Here is a 27237-nt window from a genome sequence, read left to right as displayed (position 1 = left end):
CGCACAATCGATCAGGCCGCACCGCACACTCGCTCAGCCCGCACCGCACACTCGCTCAGCCCGCACCGCACACACGCTCAGGCCGCACCGTACACTCGCTCAGCCCGCACCGCACACTCGCTCAGCCCGCACCGCACACACGCTCAGGCCGCACCGTACACTCGTTCAGGCCGCACCGCACACTCGCTCATGCCTCACCGCACACTCGCTCAGGCCGCACCGTACACTCGCTCAGCCCGCACCGCACACTCGCTCAGCCCGCACCGCTCACACGCTCAGGCCGCACCGTACACTCATTCAGGCCGCACCGTACACTCGCTCAGGCCACACCACACACTCGTTCAGGCCGCTCCGCACACTCGCTCAGCCCGCACCGTACACTCGCTCAGCCCGCACCGCACACTCGATCAGGCCGCACCGCACACTCGCTCAGCCCGCACCGTACACTCGATCAGGCCGCTCCGCACACTCGCTCAGCCCGCACCGTACACTCGCTCAGCCCGCACCGCACACTCGATCAGGCCGCTCCGCACACTCGCTCAGCCCGCACCGTACACTCGCTCAGCCCGCACCGCACACTCGATCAGGCCGCACCGTACACTCGCTCAGGCCGCACCGTACACTCGCTCAGGCCACACCGCACACTCGTTCAGGCCGCACCGCACACTCGCTCAGCCCGCACCGCACACCTGCTCAGGCCGCACCGCACACTCGATCAGGCCGCACCGCACACTCGCTCAGGCCGCACCGTACACTCGCTCAGGCCACACCGCACACTCGTTCAGGCCGCACCGCACACTCGCTCAGCCCGCACCGCACACCTGCTCAGGCCGCACCGCACACTCGATCAGGCCGCACCGCACACTCGCTCAGGCCGCACCGTACACTCGCTCAGGCTGCACCGTACACTCATTCAGGCCGCACCGCACACTCGCTCAGGCCACACCACACTACTTGCTCAGGCCGCACCGCACACTCGTTCAGGCCGCACCGCACACTCGTTCAGGCCGCACCACGCACTCGCTCAGGCCGCACCATGCACCTCGCTCAGGCCGCACCGTACACTCGTTCAGGCCGCACTGCACACTCAATGAATGCCGTTTTCGACACATGTACGTACGTAACTTGTACACTTAAGTTAGCTAGCTCTTGTGATAGCTGTGGCGCATTTATCAATCTCAAGAACAAACTTTCTCCGTAGCTTTAGTCGAGCTACTGATGAAGTTCAGTCGACCCAGGTCTTACCATGGTCTTCATTTCTGTATGCATCCGGAAGACTGGCACAAAGTTGTTGAAACCATGGTACGCTCGTACTGCGTTCCAATGAACTCAGATCCTGGGGGATATTTTGAACGAATTGCAAATGGGGAGTTCGACCAGGGATCGTCCATTGTCGCCAGCTACCACACAGCTCAGTAGCACAAGACCGAATGTATCTCGTACCGGTTCAGTACGTACAAGCGCACAGTACGGCACACGGTGCCACGGCTGCAGTGGATGTGGACGTCGCGGGTACACGACCAACGCCATTTTAATGGTATATGGGATGTGTGTAGGTGGTAGTGCTAGTCTTTGGTCTGCTAAGCTTCACTATGTGGCGGCCATATTGCAAAAAAGATCAAAAATCTGGGAAATACCAAATAGTAGGGCGCCCGCCTTAAAGCCCCGATGAGAAAGTAATAATTTCTTTGACTTGGCCTTTTTGGTCATGCCCATAGAACAGAAGCTCACAAAGCATTGAGATGTTGGGCGGTGGTAGTTGTAGAAATAGAAATTGAGTTAAAGACATGTTGAGGATTCTGTGAATGGACCATGGACTGATTTTTATTGTTGTGATGAAAGTGCTTTCTTCAGTATTTGGCTGATCAAACAAAGTCTGCTGAGCATCATAAAAAGTGTGAAAACAACGTTTTCATTTCAGATTGTACCTCAAATGTACAATATGTTTTGCTCACGTTGTGCAAAGGTGGGATGACGTTTTCCTCACTATCGAGCATCTCCTCTCTGCTCTCTGAGAGGTCCTCGTAGCTGAACTCCCTCCTGTCGTCCTCCCTGAGGGTTGTGGGCACCGTGGCCACCGGAGAGAGTCTTGATCCTCCTTTTCCAAGTTCACTGCCATTCCCAAAAGCTTGCATTGCATTCCCTACCAGACAGAGAGCGAGGAGTGGTGTCATTACGAGGTTATGGGAGAGTGCATGGGAATGTCGTTATAAAAGGCCACAAGTAAGGGTGGTGGTTACAATGCTATTATGAAATGTTGTACTGTGATTAATCAACAGTGAGTACTTCACTCACAACTAAAGAAAATGCAAATATAGATTCTATCACAAGTATCAGGACCACAACTTGTAAGTTTGCAATGGGAAACCAACAATGTTTTGATTGAAGGGAAACAACTTTCAGAGTAATTTCTTTCAGCTCCGACCATAAAATGATGATGTGCAGCTTCTTCAGAAAATATTCACACCCCTTGACTTTTTCACATTTTGTTGTTTTTGCCTGAACTTAAAATGGATTGAATTGAGATTTATTTTGTCACTGATCGACACATAATACCTCATAATATCAAAGTGAAAAAGTTTTTAGAATGTTTTTACACAATTAAAAATGAAAAGCTGAAATGTATTGAGTCAATAGGTATTCAACCCCTTTGCTCTGACACTCAAATTGAGCTCAGGTGCATCTAATTTCCTCTGATCATCCTTGAGATGTCTCTACAACTTGATTGGAGTCCACCTGTGGCCAATTCAATTGATTGGACATAATTTAAAAAGAAACACACCTTTCTACATAAGGTCCCACAGTTTACGGTGCATGTCAGAGCAGAAACACTACCATGAAGTCCAAGGAAATGTCTATAGAACTCCAAGATACAATTGTGAAGAGGCAAAGATCTGGGGAAGGGTCCAAAATAATTTCTGGAGTGTTGAAAGTTCCCAAGAGCACAGTGAGCTCGATAATTCGGAAATGGGAAAAATATGGAACTACCCAGACTCTTGCTCGAGCTGGCCGTCCGACCACACTGAGCAACCTGGCTAAAAGGATCTTGATCAGGGAGGTGACCAAGAACCCAATGACCACTCTGACAGAACTACAGAGCTTCCTTGGCTGAGATGGGAGAACCTGCCGGAAGGACAACAGTCTCTGCAGCACTTCACAATTCTAGGCTTTATGGGAGATTGGTCAGACAGAAGCCACTACTGAGAAAAAGACACATGACAGCACACCTGGATTTGCAAAAAGGCACGTGAAAGACTCTGAGAGCATGAGGTAAAATATTCTGTGGGCTGGAGAGACGGAAATTTAACTATTTGTTCTGAATGCAAAATGCTATGTCTGGTGGAAACCAAGCACAGCTCATCGCCCATCTAACACCATCCCTACCGTGAAGCATGGTCGTGTCAGCATCATGTTATGGGGATGCTTTTCAGCAGCAGGGCCTGGGAGACTTGTAATGATAGAGGGAACAATGAATGGAGTGAAATTCAGGCAAATCCTTGAAGACAACCTGTTTCAGAGTGCAAAAGACCTCAGACTGCATGAAGATTTACGTTGCAACAGGACAATGACCAAGCATACAGCCAACGCAACACTGGAATGGCTTCAGAACAAAAACGTGAAACTCCTTGAGTGGCCCAGCCAACGCCCAGACTTGAATCCATTGAGAATCTGTGGAAAGACTTGAGATTGCTGTTCACCGACGCTCCCCATCCAACTTGACAGAGCTTGAGCAAATCTGCAAAGAAGCTGACAGACAAACCCAAGAAGACTCAAAGCTGTCATCACTGCTAAAAGTGCTTCTACGAAGTATTGATTCAGGGGGCTGAATACTTATGTAAATTAGATATTTCTGTATCTTATTTTTAATTAATTTGTAAACATTTTGAAAAAACAATTCCACTTTGACATTATGGGGTATTCTTTGTAGATCAGGGACAAAAAAAATCTCAATTTAATCCATTTTAAATTCAGGCTGTAACAACAAAATGTGAAAAAGTGAAGGGGTGTGAATACTTTCTGAAGACACGACACATCCATGTGGGAGAGCATAACTATAGTGGATGGCCCTCTGCACCCTTTGCACCCAAGATGACCGTGAGGTTTTAACAAGACGCCAAGCATATGCGCCTGAACGTTGAACCAAGGGATATGTTCCACATTTTTAAAAGGACCGTTGCATCCAATTAAACTCTTCTCTACCTATTACAGTTCTCTCGGTGCTGCCAATAATTTTCTGCTTGGCATGTGCCATTGTTCCTGCCAAGTGGACTCACGCAGGCAAATGTTCCGTGTGAATAGCTGCAGAAAGGAGTCGCAGTCATCGCGTTGATTTCCGCTCTTGCTGCACGTACACCAAGGTGCCACGGTGAGGCTGGACGTATCTATGTAATTTGGGGTCATCGCCGTTCCTGTCCGGCACAACACACTTCTGTCATGTGACAATATCAAACAAGAAAGGGTAATCAGAGATTGCAGACCCTCACCAGGGCTTGTTTTTGTGTGGTGCATTTTGTGTGACAAATAAATGGAAGGATGTACGAAATTAAAGGTCGATGATTACAAATGAAAGATCTAAATGGTCTAGTTATAAATGTGTAAAAGTCTGAAAAGTTGTAAAGGTTTAAAGGGTAGAAAAGAATCTAAGGGTCTTTGGGATTCGAAAGAGTCCAAGAGGTCTAAGGGTTATAAAGAGTGTAACAGGGTATGTGGGGACGACAGGGTGTGTGTGGGCGTGGGGTAGCCTGAGAAAAGGAGGAATGGTGTGCGCTCCAATATGACATGCCTCGGGTTAAGCGCACACCATGCTCGGCATGGTGTGCGCTTAACCCGATCAGGGTACATGGTATATGGAGGTATTGGGGGTCTTAAAAGGTTTTAGTGGGCTTAAATTGTCTTGGCGTTACAGGGGATCTTAAGGGTCTCAAAAGGTATTGGGGTTCTAAAGGCTCTGAAAAGTTTTTAGGGGTCATAAAGGATCTTCTAGGGGTCTGAGAGTGTTTTCGGGGTCTTTATGGTCTTTAAGGTTTTTGTGGTCTTAATGGGTCTTAGGGTTGAAAAGGGTCTAAAGGGTCTTTGGGTTCTAAAGAGTCTAATGTAATTAATACACACTGGCAGAGTACCTACCCCCTTGAAGAGTCGACTTTACACATCATTTGCTGAAAAAGTATAGTCTACGTTTTCCAAGAGGACTAAAGATGCATGATGCTAAAGATACTTTATGCATGGTGTGCGCTTAACCCTCTGGAGTCTACTATTAAACCATTACACACACATCGAATCCAGGAGGCGGTAATTGTGCGGTAAATTTGAATGCGGTTAGAGCCGATAAATCCGGCCTGTAGACATTTCGGCGCATGCGTGAAGCCGATAGAATCGGCTTGTAGACTCCATAGGGTTTTTTTTTTTGGTTTTTTTGTATACAGAGTCGAGGCTCGTGAAAGAGCTAACATTTATCAAACAAACAAATCAAACAAACAAGCAAACAAAGTATATAAAAAGGGGAGCTGTCGACAAGATGGGGAGAGAAGGGGAGGAAGCACACAAATACAACATTTGAGAGCAGGGACATCGGGAGATGTTTTTGGAGGGAGAGGGCCTGGGGGGAGGCAGGATAGGTATAAAACGCAAGGACGCCAAGGACTTCCAGGAAAGAAGTCAAAAGTCACCTCAAAAAAGTGGATTTGGGGTGAAATTAGCGGGGGTAGAAAAGATCAAGGTTTTGGATTGGGGAAGATAAGAGATGGTGGTGAACAGCCGTTTTAAAGACCTGGAGGGAGGAGTGGGATTGAAGAGAGTGAGGGAGTTTGTTCCAGAGGCGGGAGAAAAGAGGAATGAAGGAGTGAAGGTGAGCAGAGAGTCTTGATTTTGGCAGTTTAACCATAAGAGGGTTGCAGGCAGATCTTGTGCGACCTGCAGGAATATTTGGGGGACAGAGCCCAGAGAGAGCTGGGGGAGCAAGGCCGGAGAGGAGTCGGTAGAAGATGGAAAGACCACCAACCTGCCTGCGGTGATTAAGTGAAAGGCCCTCGGAGATAGCGTCATCGCGGGAGATTCCAATGATTCTGAACGCTTTGGTTTCAACAGCGTGAAGACGAGCTAGGTGTGAGGCAGGAGCACCAGTCCAGAGGGGAGAGCAGTACTCCATTGAGCTGCGGATGAAAGCCTTGTATGTGGTGAGCTCAGGTGTGCCAAGGAAGGACTTCGCATGACGGAGGGTGCCCAGTCGGTGACTGGCTTTGGAGGCCAGCTTGGAAATGTGGTTTTCCCAGGAAAGATCATGGCAGATAGTGAGACCCAAAAGCTTGAGTGACAGAACTTCTTGGAGAGGATTATTCAGAAAGTAGATGGGAGGGTTGTCCAGTCGGTCTTTTCGGAGAGACATCGTAAGAGTGTGAGATTTGTCAGGATTGAAAGACATGTTCCACTTGTTTGCCCAGTCTGTGATTTTGTCCAGGTCTGCAGAGAGTGAGGAGGCTGCGGACTGCCGATCTGAGGGATGAGGAATGGAGCGGCAGAGAGTGGAGTCATCAACAAAGAGATAGAGAGGATTTTCAAGTGAGTCAGAGAGATCATTGAGGAAGACCAGAAAAAGCACAGGGCCCAGAACACCGCCTTGGGGAACTCCAGTCTGAACAGGAAGAGGAGATGAGAGAAACCCATTCAGGGCCACACGTTGACTACGACTAGAGAGGAAGTCCGCCAGCCATGCGTGGAGATTTCCATGGATACCAAAGGAGGAGAGGTTGGTGAGCAGAGCGGGGTGCCAGACCGTATCGAAGGCACGTGATATGTCGAGGGAGACAGCTCTAATTTCCTGTTTGGCATTGAGGACCTCCATCCATTGTTGAGACAGCAGAAGCAGCATGTCCAGAGTAGAGTGACCTGGTCTGAAACCAAATTGATGATCAGAGATCAAGCCATTGGAGAAGAGGAAAGATTTCATATCCGAAGCAATGATGGATTCCATGACTTTGCTTATAATTGGGAGAAGGCTGATTGGTCTGTAGTTGCTAGGATCTGTTTTTACACCTTTTTTGTGCAAAGCGGTGATGTTGGCTGATTTCCAAGCAGATGGCAGTTGACCTTGAGCAAAAGAGAGGGTGAAGAGAACAGAGAGAGGGAGTGAAAGAGCGGAAGAACAGGATTTTAGGACCCATGGGCTGATGCCGTCAGGTCCAGTTGCAGAATCAGAGTCGAGGGTTGACAGAAACTTTTCCACCTTGTCAGGAGGAAAGGACACGGAATCCAGGAGCAGCTGGGTACGACTGGGTATGGTGGGTACAGAGAGGGATGGGTTTGGGACACAAGATTTAGAGGCAAACACAGAGTTGAGGCATTCAGCTTTTTCACGTGCGGAGTCAGCTGTGTAGCCGTTTGAGGTAAGGGAGGGGATGGAGGGGGAACAAACACCAGAAACAGATTTGACCAGACGCCACCAGGATTTGGAAGAGGGAGACAGATAAGAGAGTTCGGTCTTGAGAACGGAGAGATATTGTTTCCTGGCTCTCCTGAGGGTGGACACACACTTGTTTCGGGCTTTGTGAAAGGAAATGAGATTTCCTTCCATTGGATTTTCTATGCTGGGTTAAAAGATTCTAGATGTAAAAAGGTCTAAACTATAATGGGTACGTTAGTGTTTAACGGGTCGAAAGGATCTAATCTCTCGAGTATCAAAAAAGGGTCGAAAAGGTCCAAGTGGTCTAAAGCTCCAAATGTTCAAGGGCCAAGCTGTCTAGTCTTACTGAAAGATGAAAGGCCTCTAAATGGTGTTAAGGTCACCCACACTCTAAGGTGTCTAAAGGAACTTAATGGGTCTTAACCCTAAGATGCAGGCGTAAAAAATCCGACATAAACGCAGCCATTGGGCCTCGGAGGCCCAACGGATGTATTCGTGTAATGTTTTTTTTGTTTGTTTTTTTTTCAGAGATTTTTTTTCTTTCATATCCTTTTTCAATCCAAGTCGATGCTCATTCGGGTGGTCCACAGATCTATGTAATATTTAATACTATTAAACATCCATGCTCCACAAGGCTGCCCTTGTTCCTGTGTTTATAAAGATCATGTGAACCAAATATGAGGTCAATTGGAACTTATTTAGAGGTTGCTCAAAAAATAACATTTTTAATTTATCCTGTTTTTTTCAGATGGCAGAAACTCGCAGCTCTTCCACAGTTTGGTTGCTGGGCAAGTCTGAAAAGGAAATAATATGTGGGGGACGACCAACCAAAGGACACATTGCAGAAAATGGTGTACCATGACATACAAGAACACCATACAGTTCGTGAAAGTGCCAACCTTAGTGTACAAGCTGTGTGTGCATACTGGGAGAAAGCACGAATTCCAGTGCAGAGAGTAGATTCCTGTGAGCGCCAACTTTTGAAGTTGTATGATGCCTACAAACTGGTAAAGAGAAATAGAACCAAGACATTCGAAAACTATAGAGTGAAGGAGCAGATGTTCAAAGATGATCTTCAATCCCTCCTCGATATCTCGCCAAATGATGCACTTGAGAAAATGACGAATGAAGAAGACAAAGCATTCCTTATCATGCAGCGTGAGGATCCCTCAAGTTCACATATGGGATCTGTGGACAACACTCTGTCAGTGAAGGAGAACAGAAAGCGTATCAGGCTTGAGAATGAAGACAAAAGAAAGAAGAAACATGCTGCTGAGACTCTAACAGCAATGCAATCTGTTCCATCAACATCGGCTGTGGTTGATGATGATGATGAGTCTGAGATTGAAAGCTCCGATTCAGGGGACAATGAATTCAAACTCCAAAGTCCATCTTCTGCCAAACAGGCGAAAAAGGCTCCATGTGATCATCATCGTGATCAAAAGTGATCATCGAGGTGATCACTCCAGCAATAGTGGCAACTCTGGACAGAGTAAATCTCTCAGATCGGCGTGCTATGTTTGTGGCCAATGCTTTTGCACAAATCTCTTGGTCATACCATTGAAGACAAGTGCAAGCCAACAATAATTTGAGTAATTGAAAATAGATAATTATCTAAGAAATTGATGCATGATGCTAAAAATTCTGTATCTTATTATTCATTACAATTTGTCAACATTTTGAGCAACCTCTAAATATTGTCCAATCAAGCTCAAATTTTCACCACAAACTACTTTCTTCAATAGGAATAGAGGCAGGCTTTGGAGAAATGAAAATCCAATCTTCAAATTTTTGGACCACCCTAATGCTCATGGATGTGTATTTGCTCAGAAAATGTGAATCATTGATCCTATTATTTGAAAGAATCCCATACAAGTCATGAATCTTTTTTTTTTGCGAAAAATAATTTTTGTTCTTGGTTTTTCAACTTTTTTTTCTCTAAAAAGTTGAGGCTCATGGAGGGGTATTTGCTCAAAAAATATGATTCACTGATCCTTTTATTTCGAATGTATATGACCACAACTCAAAAACCCTACACCTATGCAGCCATTGGGCCTTGGAGGCCCCACAAATGTTCCCACTAACCTGAATGAAATTTTCATATTTTTGTCACTGAATTATTTGTAACCAAGTTATAGGTGCATATAATGAGGCTCATATCAAGAAAATAATGATGTAACATAGTAGTACAACAACATTTATGCGGGGCCTCGAAGGCCCCAGGCCTGCATTCGTGTCGGATTTTGGGTTATAAGTGAAGAATGAAGATTTTCCCACGAGCCTGAATGAATTTTTTTTCATTTCAATGAATTTTGTGTAACAACATGAAAGTCGGTGAAAATGAGGCTCATTCCCCCCAAAAAAATTGTACAGCATAGTTTTTGCAACAAAAAAAACCTTGTGAGCCTCCGAGGCCCAATCACTGCATCCAAGGGTTAAAGAGACTTAAGGAGTGTAAAGGTCTCAAGGGTATAAAAGGTCTTTAGGGTCCTCTGTGTCCTTGGGGTCTTATTGGTAAACTTGTTCCTCACCACAAATTTGATTGGACAAAAAGATAAAATAATTGGTGGTTGAATTCAATGACCAAATATGCAAATCCTGTTTAAATTTCAAGTCATTCAGATGAAAATTGAGGATTTTGTAAATTGCACCTAAGTTGTTGACCTTTGGCCTTTGTTGACCTTAAAAATAATTGGTGGTTGAATTCATTTACGTGATGTGCAAATTCTCTTCAAATTTCAAATCAATTGGATGAAAATTGAGGATTTTAGAAATTTATAAATTTGACAAAGTTGTTGGCCTTTGGCTTATATTGACCTTTTGACCTCAAAATCAAAAGACCTCTTCCTTAAGACCAACTCTACCATGTGGTTAAATTTCGTGAAGATCGGTTTAAAGTTGTAGCCTGTAAGCGATGGACATACAGACTAACAGAAAAGAAAAACAGCCAGGATAACATACACGACAAACCAATAAACTTGAAAACAATTTCCATTCTGCAGGTAACAAACAAACAAACAAACGGACCCAAATGCAATACCCTGTCTTCTGGCGAGAGTAGCAATACTCTGTATTGTAATATCACAAGTTATTGTTGTCATCAACTCTGTGCCACAGAGCTTCCACTGCAAGTGTGCGGTCTTAGGAGTTATTCTTACTCCTATGACCGCAATAAAACAAACTACATAGAAATCTTACCCTGTGCAGTCAACTTGGTGCGATCCAACTCTTCTCTTTTTGAAGGGTTTTTTTCTTTGATCCAATATAGCTACCAGACCATGTGAGCGATGACATCATAAATTTATATTATCTAATATAATTATAGCGTAGATCACTCTCAAGAAATTTCAAAATGATCAGACGAAGTGTTATCCCTGTCGAATTGTGACGTCATAATTAAGGCACCAATGACATCATCGTTAACAACACTTATTCGCCATGCAGAGTTCTTTATAATTGAGCCACGTTTAAATTTCTTCCATGGAGCGGTTTCCGAGAAATAGAGGTGCAACGTTTTTCAGTTTTTCCAAGATTGTGCCTGCACCACATGACATATGACGACGTCCTTGTTCTCCACTGTTGTTGTGCTTCTGTGCTTCCCTCTCTCCCCTCTTGTCAACGGCTCCCCCACCCCCTCCTGTCTCCCGCTCCCTGCATTGCATGTTTTATGTGTCTGTGCATGTTTTCATGTTCAATGTGTTGGCTCTTCCACGAGCCTCGATTCTGTATAGAAAAAAAAACCCCATGGGTATCCCCACTGTGTGCTGCAGTATCTTGGGATCTAAACCCATGGGTATCCCCACTGTGTGCTGGTGTATCTTGGGATCTAAACCCATGGGTATCCCCACTGTGTGCTGGAGTATCTTGGGATCTAAACCCATGGGTATCCCCACTGTCTGCTGGAGTATCTTGGGATCTAAACCCATGGGTATCCCCACTGTGTGCTGGAGTATCTTGGGATCTAGACCCATGGGTATGCCCACTGTCTGCTGGAGTATCTTGGGATCGGAACCCATGGGTATCCCCACTGTGTGCTGGAGTATCTTGGGATCTAAACCCATGGGTATCCCCACTGTGTGCTGGACTATCTTGGGATCTGAACCCATGGGTATCCCCACTGTGTGCTGGAGTATCTTGGGATCTAAACCCATGGGTATCCCCACTGTCTGCTGGAGTATCTTGGGATCTAAACCCATGGGTATCCCCACTGTGTGCTGGAGTATCTTGGGATCTAAACCCATGGGTATCCCCACTGTGTGCTGGAGTATCATGGGATCTGAACCCATGGGTATCCCCACTGTGTGCTGGAGTATCTTGGGATCTAAACCCGGTATCCCCACTGTATGCTGGAGTATCTTGGGATCTAAACCCATGGGTATCCCCACTGTCTGCTGGAGTGTCATAGGATCTGAACCCATGGGTATCCCCACTGTGTGCTGGAGTATCTTGGGATCTAAACCCATGGGTATCCCCACTGTCTGCTGGAGTATCATGGGATCTGAACCCATGGGTATGCCCACTGTGTGCTGGAGTGTCATAGGATCTAAACCCATGGGTATCCTCACTGTATGCTGGAGTATCTTGGGATCTAAACCCATGGGTATCCCCACTGTCTGCTGGAGTGTCATATGATCTAAACCCATGGGTATCCCCACTGTCTGCTGGAGTATCATGGGATCTAAACCCATGGGTATCCCCACTGTCTGCTGGAGTGTCATAGGATCTAAACCCATGGGTATCCCCACTGTCTGCTGGAGTGTCATAGGATCTAAACCCATGGGTATCCCCACTGTCTGCTGGAGTATCATGGGATCTAAACCCATGGGTATCCCCACTGTCTGCTGGAGTGTCATAGGATCTAAACCCATGGGTGTCCCCACTGTATGCGGGAGTATCTTGGGATCTAAACCCATGGGTATCCCCACTGTCTGCTGGAGTGTCATTGGATCTGAACCCATGGGTATCCCCACTGTGTGCTGGAGTATCTTGGGATCTAAACCCATGGGTATCCCCACTGTGTGCTGGAGTATCTTGGGATCTAAACCCATGGGTATCCCCACTGTGTGCTGGAGTATCTTGGGATCTAAACCCATGGGTATGCTCACTGTCTGCTGGAGTATCATGGGATCTGAACCCATGGGTATGCCCACTGTCTGCTGGAGTATCTTGGGATCTAAACCCATGGGTATCCCCACTGTATGCTGGAGTATCTTGGGATCTAAACCCATGGGTATCCCCACTGTCTGCTGGAGTATCATGGGATCTGAACCCATGGGTATGCCCACTGTCTGCTGGAGTATCTTGGGATCTAAACCCATGGGTATGCCCACTGTCTGCTGGAGTATCTTGGGATCTAAACCCATGGGTATCCCCATTGTCTGCTGGAGTATCATGGGATCTGAACCCATGGGTATGCCCACTGTCTGCTGGAGTATCTTGGGATCTGAACCCATGGGTATGCCCACTGTCTGCTGGAGTATCTTGGGATCTAAACCCATGGGTATGCCCACTGTCTGCTGGAGTATCTTGTTGCCAAATGTAAAGAAACTGTTGTTCAGCAGAAATCGAATACTTTCTTTGAGTTTACTTTTTGAAAAAACTGCATGAATATTGATTATCCTCAACAGACCAGTGTGCTCTGTTTTTATATACATTAATGTATACTTTATTACCTCCTGCAAATGCTTTATCTACCGGTCTGTCCAATGCGGTTACGAGCTTGTCATGTGGAATGTTTGTGAACAATGTGGAAAGATCAAAAGTTGAAAGACATTTTGCCTTACCCTTGTTACCCTCACCAGAGGAGAGGGTAATGCATTTGAGTCCGTTTGTCTGTTTGTTTGTCTGCACAGAATAAATATGATTTTCTCTGCAACCGTTGGTCCGATTGACAGTAAATTTTCACCGTAGATGCAACTCCACCTGTAGAATTTTTAAATTATAATTACTAGGGCATGCCCGTACTATATCTATATCTAAAATTATATCCCCCCCTCTATTTACATGAAATGTTTTGGTTCATTCGCAACGCCAAAGCGAACGGCGAACGCTTTACATGAAATGGTTTGGTCCATGAAATGTGTTGGTCCATTCGCAACGCCAAAGCGAACGGCGAACGGCTTGCGAGTACAGTGACAATCCCCCCCCCCCCCCCCCTCTATTTAGATGAAATGGTTTTTATTAGTTTTAAAACATAGTTTAACGCCAACATAGCGGCAACATAGTTTGCAAACGTGAAATAAATGAATACGCTCTCAAATGTGCCATCCGAGGCAGAGTGTGTTCGCCACGTTCGGCACACGCGATAGCTCGCTGCTCTCTGATTGGTTGAATCGTTTTTTGGACATAGCTCGGTAAGTAATTGTCCGATTAATATGAAACCTTGAAAAGGCACATCCTCGGGTCCCCAGCAATATACCTGGCAAGTTTAAAGTATATCGGACCCGTGGTTGTCGAGAAACAGCGGTCACAGACAAACAAACATACAAACGTACAAACAAACACACAGAGATTACTGGAATTATAGATAGATGACGTCATCGGTCAGTGGTTCGGCCGCCATCTTGGAAAAATCGAAAACATTTGCACCTCTATATCTCGGAAAGCGCTGAATTGAAAAAATTGACACGGCTCATTGTAAAGAACTCTCCATGGGGAATAAAATATGTTAATGATGATGTCATAGGTGCCTCCATTATGACGTCATAATTCGACAAGTACAAAACTTCATCCGATCATGATGAAATTTCTTGAGGGCCATGTCGGCATAACCTGGTGGAGAAAAAAAAAATGATGACGTCATCGGTCAAGTGATTCGGCCGCCATATTTGTTTTAACACAAAAGCCTTAAAAACCACTGAAAATACATCCTGGCGAGGGTTTGCAATCTCTGATTGCTCTTTTTCTTGTTATTAATGTTGTGGACACTGTCGATTACCGGTTTGGAATTGTCAATGGTCCAGAATTTCTTAATACCAGAATAAAACTTCACTTTTTCATGGTAGTTGTTAAAGCATTTATAGATTCGTTTCATTGCCGCTGTTACACTGCCCGACAAAGGTTTCAAGCTACATTCTCTACTTGCGATGATGAACCTCATCTTACAAGGGAGTTTGTGCATTTTTGGGATCCAGTAAATGAACGGTAATTCATGGTGTTTACCCGGAACTCGCAGTCTTCTCACCGTTGAGTGATTTGTATGGTGTTGTATCAAGTCTGTTTTGTTATCGTTACTTATTTTGTAGGTCTTTGAAATTCCCGTGTCGAGGCCCAATTCTTCCAAAAGTGTTTGAATGTAGAATGTTTTTCATACAAATGCGATATTATTATTTGCTTTGTCAATTGGAACAATAACATGTTGTGCTTGAAGCTGCCTTAAGCAATCACGTGTCTCTGGATTGTTTAAAATTGCCTTTGGATTATTGATTCGAACTTTTCTTTTCAAATCAACAACTCTCCTTTTCACATGTTTCTCTACCTCCTCCAACCATAAAGCCATTTGTGTGTTTGGTACTTCATGTTTATCAATTTGTTCTTTCATCCATTCGCCCAGTCCCATCATTGTAGGTTCCTTTGCTTTATTCCAGTTTATTCTTTTGTTTTCTCTATAATTTGGTCCTTTTGTAAGTAACGCACGTAATCTTTTATCTTTCACTATTCTGAGATCACCTGTGATGACGTGTTTATGCTGTGGATCTTTGAATGCAGAATGTTCACAATTACAATGATGTTATTTAACCATTCCTCTACATCTATAGATTGTACAGTGTCCTTGTAGTTGAAGATCTTTCCCCGAATTGAATTTCCCAAAGTGTACACAACTCTTGGTCGCTCTCTCTGTTGTATTGTTTCTGGAAGTTTACTCCACACTTCCTTATGTTGAAGTATTTTCTCGATATTTATCATTTCCACCCCTTTGTTATCAAACATAATTTTGATGATGTCATTGTCTTTTCTACGATTCACTTTTTTAGGTTTCTCTTTGTACATTTTATGATCAATCATGTCCAGAATTGCTCCCAAGTGTTGGATTGGGAGTTCCTCTTGATCGTCCTCTTCCATTAATCTGTTCACGATTTGCCAAACTTCTTTCAGTTGATAGTATTGATCTTAACTCTGCTGATGTTAAGTAATGTACACATTTGATTTGTTAAGATCGAACCACTCATTTACGATTTGTTGTGGTGTGTCTGTAACTGGACATCTGCATCCATAATTATGTACTCTGTGTCTGAGAGTCTCGTGTTAAGGTGTTAAAAACAGAGACGATTATGTTTTGTCCATTATGCTGTGTATATGTATCATTGATTATTTGATTTAATCCATAAGAGTAGGCAGATCCTAATTCTTTAATCCAGAAAAGTTCTCTACGCTTATACAATTGTGTGATTGTTTTATCTTTCATCCCATTCTTTTTTCGGCCATTTCCGTTTATCCTTTCTACAACCTGAACACTGAAGCTCGCATTTTTACAATATCCATAAGTAAAGTGATGGGTAAGTATTGGACAGCCAGTCGTTCTATCTGGGTTTTTCGTGCCGTTTGCGACTACGAAAGCCTTCATGTCAATCCTGCTGGTTAATTATTTTCATTGCACTCAATTCCCGCTGGTTAATTATCATTTCACTGAATAAAGTTACACTTTTGGCCACATTCCTTAATATTTTCTTCACTCAACATAATTGTTGGAATAGTAGAAAAAGTTATGTTTAATTATTTGGCAAAATGGACAAAGAGGAAGAACAGCCTTACTTAAAGCTGAGTAAAAAAACAAAAAAAAACAAAGATCTATATATACACACACTAGCAAAAATACCCAGCAACGAATCGCTTCCTTATGGGAATATGACATACGCAATCTGGGTCCATCATCCACAGACTGGGTCAATTTTCTGAAAATGTGCATATTTAAAGTGCTGAAGGCAAATCATGTTAATTTAGGGCACACAATGTTTTTAGTTTTAGGGGTATTGAGGGGTGCTGAACTCAAATCTGCTGTATGCCCAGCGCAAAAATGGCCGATAATGCCTCAAAATTGAGAAATCCAAGATGGCCACCACCACCAGGCTGAAATGTATTTATCTACATATCTTTTTGACTAAACAAGGTAGAAACTTGAATGAAATGTGCTTTTGTAGGTTTTCATATATGGGGAATCCAATGCCATATTCAGTTTTGAAATAAAATGTGAATAAACTCCTTGAAACTCATATTTATTTCTAAAATAGTTGTTTTTAACATTGAATAATTCGTCGACCAGATAAGATCCGATCCACAAGCAGGTTGATCCTCAGTGTCCATGAATAATTTTCTTACTTTGCAGTTTTTTTTTCAGATATGTCCAATATGCTGTAATGGAATATTTGATGTGAACATCTTTGTATGTCATTGTAATTACTAACGATGGTATAATCGACTCTCTTTTTTATTCCAGGTCTGAATTGATCTACCGGTGACTGAAAACATGGCTGAAGGCACAGACCGTACTCGAAAAAGACCAGTGTCACTGGAGCCACAGTTATGCCTCATATGCCAGAAAGACAAGAAGCAAAAGCTCATGACAGTCAGCAGTGATGGGCTCCAGTCAGTTTATTCTTTTAGGCAACTCCGGTCGGAATTACATAATGACAATTTCCGAGAAGAAACCGATCGACTTCCTGAAATGCTTCGAGCGGACTCACCTCAACCGTCCTCATGGCATAAGGACTGCCGATCTAGTTACATGAGTAAATTTAGAGTTGAAAGATAAAGGAAGGCTGGATTGAAAGAAATGAATGACCAAAGTTCGTCTGCATCCACACCAAATGCCCATCTGCAAAATGTTAGTCTATGGAGCAAAACACCTCAGATAGATTGGAAGCAGTGTATCTCTTGTCAACAAGATCAGAAAGAAGCACTTCATCTCATACAAGAAATGAAAGTCAGCAGCAGAATATTGGAAGCAGCGAAGTATGACCAATTCTTAAGAGTTCGACTAGTTTGTGTAAATGATCTGACAGCTGCAGATGAAAAACATCACACGAGTTGCATCGTCAAGTTCGAACGTAGGACAAAACGCCGAGCAAATACGTCACTCCAGAGCACGGAGATGACGTCAGCGTGGCTTTGCCAAGAACTTGAACAATCAGCAGAGCAAGCTGATATCCAGGATCTAGTAAATGTGTGGGACAGGTACTGCACAATAGCTAGTGATGCTCAGATAGATATACCATCTTCATTTCTGAGTCGGAGGAACACTTTCAAGGACAAATTAGCTGACCGTCTTGAGGGCATAGACGAAGTCGTTGTACTGCATGATCAGCCTCGAAATGAACCTCATACTGTATTGGTTCCATCCAAATTCCAGCATATTCCAGTGTCAGCAATGGTGAAAGACGACACCACTGATATTAATAGACTCATTCCTTCATTCAAACATGAGGATCAGGATAAGTTCCTGAGCATGGTCCACGTGGCATTGCAGATCGGTGGTGACATGTTGTCACATCCCAAACCAAAAGGGACAGACATCAGCGAAGACAGCAATAGACAGCATACCCGACAGCATGTACATGTTCCTCAACTTGTTACTAGTAGGTGGTCAGCGTCTACTGGAGGATGATGAACTGGACGATGATAAGAACGAAGCCAGACGGCGGCTTAGAATCATCAGCATCGCTCAGGATCTTATGTACACAGCCAATGGAGACACGTTCCTCACTCCGAAGCACATATGAATGGCCAGTACCCTTCACCAAGCTACACGTTCGAAAGAGTTGGTGAACATGTTTCACCAGGCAGGTGTCATGAGTTAACGTGAGGTAATCAAACTTGGCACTGCACTGGCTAAGAAGGCATGAGAGACCTTGGACGACGATGGTGCTGTTGTTTCCCAAAATCTAGTAAAGGGTCGCTTTGTCCATTTCTTGACAGACAACGTCGACATTAATGAGTACACTCTGGACGGAAAAGGAACATTCCATGCCTCTCAAGTGGCTGCCTGGCAACACGGTCCACCTGAAGGTGATCTCCTCAATGGAATTGAGATTTCCAAGACAGGAACATTCCACATCCCCGAGGCGATGACTGACATCATACCTGCAACAAACAGAGAAATTCATCTGTAAGATATATGGCGTGCCAGAGGTCGATACATGCAACAAAGCACGAGTCAAGTTGTTTTGTATCGGTCGTGCACAAGAGACTCTGCCACCAACCTCAGATGCAGCAAAGTTTCACATCATGCGTTCACACTATCAAGCAAGTGTCTGGAACCAAGCACACTCGCCATAACCTGATCTTCATCCAGTGACCGAAATGGGATGGATGCACCTGGATGGTCAATTAGTGCCACGGCTACTCTCACTGCCATCCATGCCGAAAGCTTGCAGGGAGATCACCTCATGTGGTTGTACCAAGGGGTGCCTCAGCCAACGCTGCAGCTGGAGGAAAATTTGCATGGAATGCATCGAGGCGTGCATTTCGCTGTCGGACAACATGGACCAACTTCGATCAACTCATCCAAATTCTCTCTTCCTCATATGTGGCGACTTCAACTGTCATCATGCCAGCTGGCTGGGTGTGGGTTCATCTCTCACCAGCCATGGCACCTCAGCAAAGGACTTATGCGACTCATTGGGACTGACACAATCTGTCAATTTCCCGACCCGGATCTCAGTCAATGGAGTATCTTCTCTTTTTGACTTGGTTATGACTAACTTCCCTGCAAATGTCTGCTGCTATTCTTCTGCTCCAATCGGTTCTTCTGATCATGTGCTTGTTAAAGTGGACATCTCTCTGGCCATTCTCAGAGAGCCTCCTCAGCGCTGACGAGTCTGGCATTTCACTCAGGCTGACTTGCACCGTCTGCAAGCAGCCATCAATCATCTGGACTGGTCTCCCATCTCTACTGCCTCTGACATAAATTCTTCCTGGGAATTCTTCCAAAGCAAACTGCTCTCTCTCATGCACAGATTTATCCCATCTCGTCTTCAGTTGTCTTACCCTTCCTCCCGTCCATGGTACACTGAATCTTGTGGTGAGGCAGTTGCCCTGAACCAACTTGCGTTTGCCTCTTGGAAGGCAAATCCAACTGAAGGCAATCTCAGTTCCTCCCACCAAGCTCGGAACAAGTGTGTGTCGACCCTCAGGAGTGCCAGGAAGCACTATCTCTCCACACTCAAGATTGAACTCTCAAACCTGTCTCCTTCCTCCAAATCATGGTGGCATCTGGTCAAATCCGTTTCTGGTGTTTGTTCCCCCTCCATCCCCTCCCTTACCTCAAATGGTGACACAGTTGACACTGCACGTGACAAAGCCGAATGCCTCAACTCTGTGTTTGCCTCAAAATCTTGTGTCCCAAACCCATCTCTCTCTGTTCCCACCTTTCCCAGTCGAACCCAACTGCTCCTGGACTCTGTGTCATCCTCTCCTGACAAGGTGGAGAAGTTTCTGTCAAACCTCGACTCTGATTCTGCAACTGGACCAGACGGCATCAGCTCACGGGTCCTAAAATCCTGCTCTGCCGCTCTATCTCACCCTCTCTCTGTTCTTTTCACCCTCTCTTTTGCTCAAGGTCATCTGCCAGCATCTTGGAAATCAGCAAACATTACCGATTTACACAAAAAGGTGCAAAAACAGATCCTTGCAACTACAGACCAATCAGCCTGCTTCCAATTATCAGCAAAGTCATGGAATCCATCATTGCTTCGGATATAAAATCCTTTCTCTTCTCCAATGGCTTGATCTCTGATCATCAATCTGGTTTCAGACCAGGTCATTCTACTCTGGACATGTTGCTTCTGCTGTCTCAACAATGGATGGAGGTCCTCAATGCCAAAGAGGAAATCAGAGCTGTCTCACTTGACATATCACGTGCCTTTGATACGGTCTGGCACCCAGCTCTGCTCACCAAACTCTCCTCCTATGGTATCCAAGAAAATCTCCACTCATGGCTTGCGGACTTCCTCTCTGGTCGAAGGCAACATGTGGCCCTGAATGGATTTCTCTCATCTCCCCTCCTGTTCTGGCTGGAGTTCCCCAAGGTAGTGTTCTGGGCCCTGTGCTATTTCTGGTCTTCATCAATGATCACTCCGACTCTCTGGAAAATCCTCTATCTCTTTGCTGATGACTCCACTATCTGCCGCTCCATTCCTAATCCCTCAGATCGGCAGTCTGCAGCCTCCTCACTCTCTGCAGACCTGGAAAAAAATCACAGACTGTTCAAACAAATGGAACATGTCTTTCAATCCTGACAAATCCCACACTCTTACAATGTCTTTCCGAAAGGACCGACTGGAAAACCCTCCCATCTACTTTCTCAACAATCCTCTCCAAGAAGTTCTGTCGCTCAAGCTTTTGGGTGTCACTATCTGCCATGATGTTTCTTGGGAAAACCACATTTCCAAGCTGGCCTCCAAAGCCAGTCGCCAACTTGGCATCCTCCGTCGTGCGAAGTCCTTCCTTGGCACAACTGAGCTCCTCACCACATACAAGGCTTTCATCCGCAGCTCTATGGAATACTGTTCCCCCCTCTGGGCTGGTGCTCCTGCCTCACACCTATCTCGGCTTCACGCTGTTGAAACCAAAGCTTTCAGAATCAATGGAATCTCCTGCGATGAAGCTAACTCCGAGGGCCTTTCACTCAATCACCGCAGACAGGTTGGTGGTCTTTCTGTCTTCTACCGACTCCTCACCGGCCTTGCTCCCCAAGCTCTCTCTGTGCTCTGCCCCCCCAATATTCCTTCAGGTCACACAAGATCTGCCTGCAACCCTCTTATGGTTAAACTGCCAAAATCTAGGCTCTCTGCTCACCTTCACTCCTTCATTCCTCTTTTCTCCCACCTCTGGAACAAACTCCCCCACTCCCTTCAATCCCACTCGTCCCTCCAGGTCTTTAAAACAGTTGTTGACCACCATCTCTTATCTTCCCCCATCCAAAACCTTGATCTTTTCTACCCCCACTAATTCACCCCAGATACACTTTTTTTTTTGGAAATTCCAACTTCTTTCCTGGAAGTCCTTGCAGTGTTGATATGTTTTATACCTCTCCCATCTCCCCCAAAGCCCTCCCCCTCCCACATTTCTCCCGTTGTCCCTGCTCTCAAATGTTGTATTTGTGTCCTTCCCCCTCTCCCCATCTTGTCTGCCGCTCCCCTTATTTTTTGTGTTTTATGTGTCGGTTTGTCTTTTTGTGTGATTAATGTTAGCTCTTTCACGAGCCTCGATCTTGTATACAAAAAAAAAAAAAAAAAAAACTAAAGGAAACTTGGCGACAACTGCCGGAACACTCATGACGACCGGGAATAAGTTCATGTGGGCACATCTACCTGTACACACAATGAAGGACTGTATATAACGCTTTGACAGCAGATATGATCAGCTCATACAATTCATGCACAATTGAGGAAAAATTATTGCCGTTGCTGTCATGTTACAAATAAATAAATTGCTTGTCAAATGTTGGTTTACGTCGAAGAGCGTCAGTGTTATTTGAGGTACCTTACTTTGCTTCGCCAAGATGGGAATTGCATCCCTAATATGTTTCCTGCCAACATTTAAATCATATGTAGTGTCCCTCTGGGCTTAAATGGGCGGTCTGTGTTCCTGGTTGGGAGGGGGAGGGATGGGGCTTGTGGATCTTATCTGGTCGACGAATTATTCATCGTTAAAAACGACTATTTTAGAAATAAATATGAGTTTCAAGCAGTTTATTCACACTTTATTTCAAAACTGAATATGGCATTGGATTCCCCATATATGAAAACCTACAAAAGCACATTTCATTCAAGTTTCTACCTTGTTTAGTCAAAAAGATATGTAGATAAATGCATTTCAGCCTGGTGGTGGCGGCCATCTTGGATTTCTCAATTTTGAGGCATTGTCGGCCATTTTTGAGCTGGGCATGCAGCAGATTTGAGTTCAGCACCCCTCAATACCCCTAAAAACATTGTGTGCCCTAAATTAACACGATTTGCCTTCGGGGTTAAGCTTTTTTGAAAATTGACCCGTCTATTAGGGGGATTCCATAAATAGATCGCAGGTACAGTGGACTCTGACGCAGTGGAGTGACACCCAATCCCATGGAAGTTACACTCACAAACTGCTTACGAAGTACCAGGCCGTGCTTCTGCAATTTAATAAACCATTCGTGGAGGACAATGACGTTCTTTTGCTCCTTCAGCTGACAGTTTCGTTAAAATTTCAGTTACACACACACACACACACACACACACACACACACACACACACACACACACACACACACACACACACACACACAAACTAACACACACATAGTAATACACACACACACACACATATAGTAACACACACACACAAACTAACACAGTAACGCACACAAACACACACATAGTAACACACACACACACACACAGTAACACACACAAACACAGCAACACACACACACACAAACACAGTAACACACACACACACAAACACAGCAACACACACACAAACACAGTAACACACACAAACACAGCAACACACACACAAACACAAACACAGCAACACACACACACACAAACTAACACACACATAGTAACACACACACACACACACATATAGTAACACACACACACACACACAAACTAACACAGTAACGCACACAAACACACACATAGTAACACACACACACACACAGTAACACACACAAACACACACACACACACACACAAACACAGTAACACACACACACACACACACAAACACAGTAACACACACACACAAACACAGCAACACACACACAAACACAGTAACACACACAAACATAAACACAGTAACACACAGCAACACACACACACACACAAACACAGTAACACACACACACACAAACACAGCAACACAGACACACACACAAACACAAACACAGCAACATACACACACACTGATGTTTATTCCATAATTATCCCAAGTTTGACTCCACCAATGTTGAAACAAACAGGGAAGGCCCGTCCTCCGCTCAGGTCTCGTCCTGACCGTGGGATCTCTCTCGGCCCTGATCCGATCTTGACGGAACCTTTACATTGTTTGTTGTATCCGAACTTGGATTCGGCCGATGCTGATCATCACGTAGGGAGTTTCACTCTCTAAAGGAAGTATGTGTTGTTATTCTATCCGATGGTAAAGAAAAGTGAAGCTGTGTTTGTAAATAATTGCACACATTTACGAAAAGCTCATTTGGTGAGCTCAGTCGCACACTGTAAGGAAGGTAACCTGTGATCTCGCAGCTGCTGCGTCACTTTGGGGTAAAGTATCATTCCAGAGCACTCAGGGGTACAAAGGAAATGTGATGACACCCTCACCCCATACCCCTCACCCCCTACCCCTCACCCCCTACCCCTCACCCCCTACCCCCTACCCCCTACCCCACCCCCAACCCCTACCCTACCCCCAACGCAGCCGTTCTCTGTGTACACCCGTACGCCGTCTGTCCCGGGGATAGTGCGGGTCATGCCTTACCCACAAGGCCGGTGTATGCCATCAGCATCAGGCCTTACCCACAAGGCCGGTGTATGCCATCAGGCCTTACCCACAAGGCCGGTGTATGCCATCAGGCCTTACCCACAAGGCCGGTGTATGCCATCAGGCCTTACCCACAAGGCCGGTGTATGCCATCAGGCCTTACCCACAAGGCCGGTGTATGCCATCAGGCAGGCCGCATAGTTGTCATGATAGCAGGCCGTGCGGGAGTGAGACGATGCACGACAGTTGGTGAAGAAGTCTGCAAGACGGGACCTGTGCGACATGGACAGGGTCACGTGGACTGCACAAACACCTTGTTCACATGAGCTCGACTGGTCACGTGGCGCAATGAGTTCATTCACCTTTTAAATTAAAAATACCTGTGAACAGCTCACGGGAATTAGGACACAACAATTTCCATTTACACGAAAAAAGAGACAATAAAAAACGTGACACAGGAGTGTGCACGGAAAGAACCACGTGACCTGTACATTGAGATGAGAATGAACCACGTGACCTGTACATTGAGATGAGAATGAACCACGTGACCTGTACATTGAGATGAGAATGAACCACGTGACCTGTACATTGAGATGAGAACATCAAATACCAAACCACATAAACCATTCCGATTGTCCAGGTTGATTTCTTGACAGGTGTCTCGTTGTTTCTCTGTTATTGACAATTACCTGTGTGATGTGCTGTCCAAATGCCCCGAGGGTCGTCTGGGTCTGCCTGGATTTGAACCCCAAAGCCTCAAACCCCAAGACTATTTTACAAGCACTTCACCATCCCTGAGCTAAATCGATGAGAAAACACTTACAAGAGCAGAAAAGGTCTAAATGAGTTGGCCTGTTTGGCAGGAGCGCCAACCTGCCTGGCACCGGGCCCACCTGTTACTTTCAAAACGTCCAAGCAGACCAACCAGACTGCGAGTGCTGCATTTCAACATGGCCCTTCATCTTTTTAAAGCACCACATGGTACGTCATGGATAAAGTCAACAAAACCTAATGAAATGTCACATTCGTTTGTAAAACATTTTACCTTACCATAACACCTGAACATCGGGGAAATGACAAACACGGTGGCCCATCCAGGTGGCCTTTGAAGGTTAAAACACATCCTCCCGAACCCCATAATCTCTGGCACAATATATACCTTCAAAAAGTTCTTGTATTTTACCAAGAAATGAACAAGCAATGGGAGAGGTAAAGGTTCCTACTTCAGGTTCAAATGATTCCATATAACCTGGTGAACGTTTTATTACTGTACATGGAGTAAAACATTGAGGGAGGCCCCCCCACCCCCCTGCAAATATAACATCTTACAAATTCCCTCCTGCCCCCCCCCCCCCAATATAACATCTTACAAATTCCCTCCTGCGGCCACCCGAGTATAACATCTTACAAATTCCCGCCTGCGGCCACCCGAATATAACATCTTACAAATTCCCTCCTGCGGCCACCCGAGTATAACATCTTACAAATTCCCTCTGCGGCCACCCGAATATAACATCTTACAAATTCCAGCCTGCCCCCCCCCCAAATATAACATCTTACAAATTCCCTCCTGCCGCCCCAAATATAACATCTTACAAATTACCTCCTGCAGCCCCCCAAATATAACATCTTACAAATTCCCTCTGCGGCCACCCGAATATAACATCTTACAAATTCCAGCATGCCCCCCCCAAATATAACATCTTACAAATTCCCTCCTGCAGCCCCCAAAATATAACATCTTACAAATTCCCTCCTGCCACCCCCAAATATAACATCTTACATATTCCCTCATGCGCCCTCCAAATATAACATATTACAAATTCCCTCCTGCAGCCCCCCAAATATAACATCTTACAAATTACCTCCTGCAGCCCCCCAAATATAACATCTTACAAATTACCTCCTGCAGCCCCCCAAATATAACATCTTACAAATTCCCTCTGCGGCCACCCGAATAGAACATCTTACAAATTCCAGCATGCCCCCCCCCCAAATATAACATCTTACAAATTCCCTCCTGCAGCCCCCAAAATATAACATCTTACAAATTCCCTCCTGCCACCCCCAAATATAACATCTTACATATTCCCTCATGCGCCCTCCAAATATAACATATTACAAATTCCCTCCTGCAGCCCCCCAAATATAACATCTTACAAATTACCTCCTGCTGCCCCCGAAATATAACATCTTACAAATTCCCTCCTGCAGCCCCCAAAATATAACATCTTAGAAATTCCATCCTGCCACCCCAAATATAACATCTTACAAATTCTCTCCTGCCGCCTCCCAAATATAACATCTTACAAATTACCTCCTGCTGCCCCCGAAATATAACATCTTACAAATTACCTTCCTGCAGCCCCCAAAATATAACATCTTAGAAATTACATCCTGCCACCCCAAATATAACATCGTACAAATTCCCCCCTGCCGCCTCCCAAATATAACATCTGACAAATTCCCTCCTGCCACCCCCACATATCACATCTTACAAATTACCTCCTGCCAACCCCACATATAACATCTTACAAATTCCCTCCTGCTGCCTCCCAAATTTATCATCTTACAAATTCCCTCCTGCCACCCACACATATAACATGTTACAAATTACCTCCTGCCACCCCCACAAATAACATCTGACAAATTCCCGCCTGCCCCCCCCCCTCCCCAAATATAACATCTTACAAATTCCCTCCTGCCGCCCCAAATATAACCACTTACAAATTACCTCCTGCCGCCCCCCAAATATAAGATCTTACAAATTTCCTCCTGCGGCCGCCCAAGTATAACATCTTACAAATTCCCTCCTGCCACCCCCAAATATAACATCTTAAAAATTCCCTCATGCGCCCTCCAAATATAACATATTACAAATTCCCTCCTGCAGCCCCCCAAATATAACATCTTACAAATTACCTCCTGCTGCCCCCGAAATATAACATCTTACAAATTACCTTCCTGCAGCCCCCCAAATATAACATCTTACAAATTACCTCCTGCTGCCCCCGAAATATAACATCTTACAAATTACCTTCCTGCAGCCCCCCAAATATAACATCTTACAAATTACTGCCTGATGCCCCCATAATATAACATCTTACAAATTCCCTCCTGCCACCCCCCAAATATGACATCTTACAAATTCCCTCCTGCCGCCCCCCAAATATAACATCTTACAAATTCCCTCCTTCTGCCCCCCAAATATAACATCTTACAAATTCTCTCCTGCCACCCCCCACATATAACATCGTACAAATTCCCTTTTGCCGCCCCCCAAATATAACATCTTACAAATTCCCTCCTGCCACCCCCAAATATAACATCTTACAAATTCTCTCCTGCTACCCCCCAAATATAACATCTTACAAATTCCC

The 27237-nt window shown here is 44.9% G+C and overlaps 1 protein-coding gene across 2 annotated transcripts in view; it reads right to left on the bottom strand.

Moving 5' to 3' along the window:
- The window catches only part of LOC137420554 (GDNF family receptor alpha-4), an 80204-nt gene that overhangs the window by 11165 nt on the left and 41802 nt on the right, over nucleotides 1-27237 (bottom strand). For both annotated transcript variants that reach the window (XM_068105703.2, XM_068105702.2), the window contains exons 5-7: nucleotides 24021-24130; nucleotides 4275-4409; nucleotides 1956-2143 (exon numbers count right to left, since the gene is read on the bottom strand). In XM_068105703.2, coding sequence (XP_067961804.2) covers nucleotides 1956-2143; nucleotides 4275-4409; nucleotides 24021-24130 — 433 coding nt within the window. The remainder of the gene's footprint in view (nucleotides 1-1955; nucleotides 2144-4274; nucleotides 4410-24020; nucleotides 24131-27237) is intronic.

The sequence above is a fragment of the Myxine glutinosa genome, chromosome 2 (assembly GCF_964187855.1).
Source record: "Myxine glutinosa chromosome 2, kmMyxGlut1.1, whole genome shotgun sequence".
In the NCBI taxonomy this organism is placed as follows: Eukaryota; Metazoa; Chordata; class Myxini; order Myxiniformes; family Myxinidae; genus Myxine; species Myxine glutinosa.
This window is presented reverse-complemented; position numbering and strand designations above follow the sequence as displayed.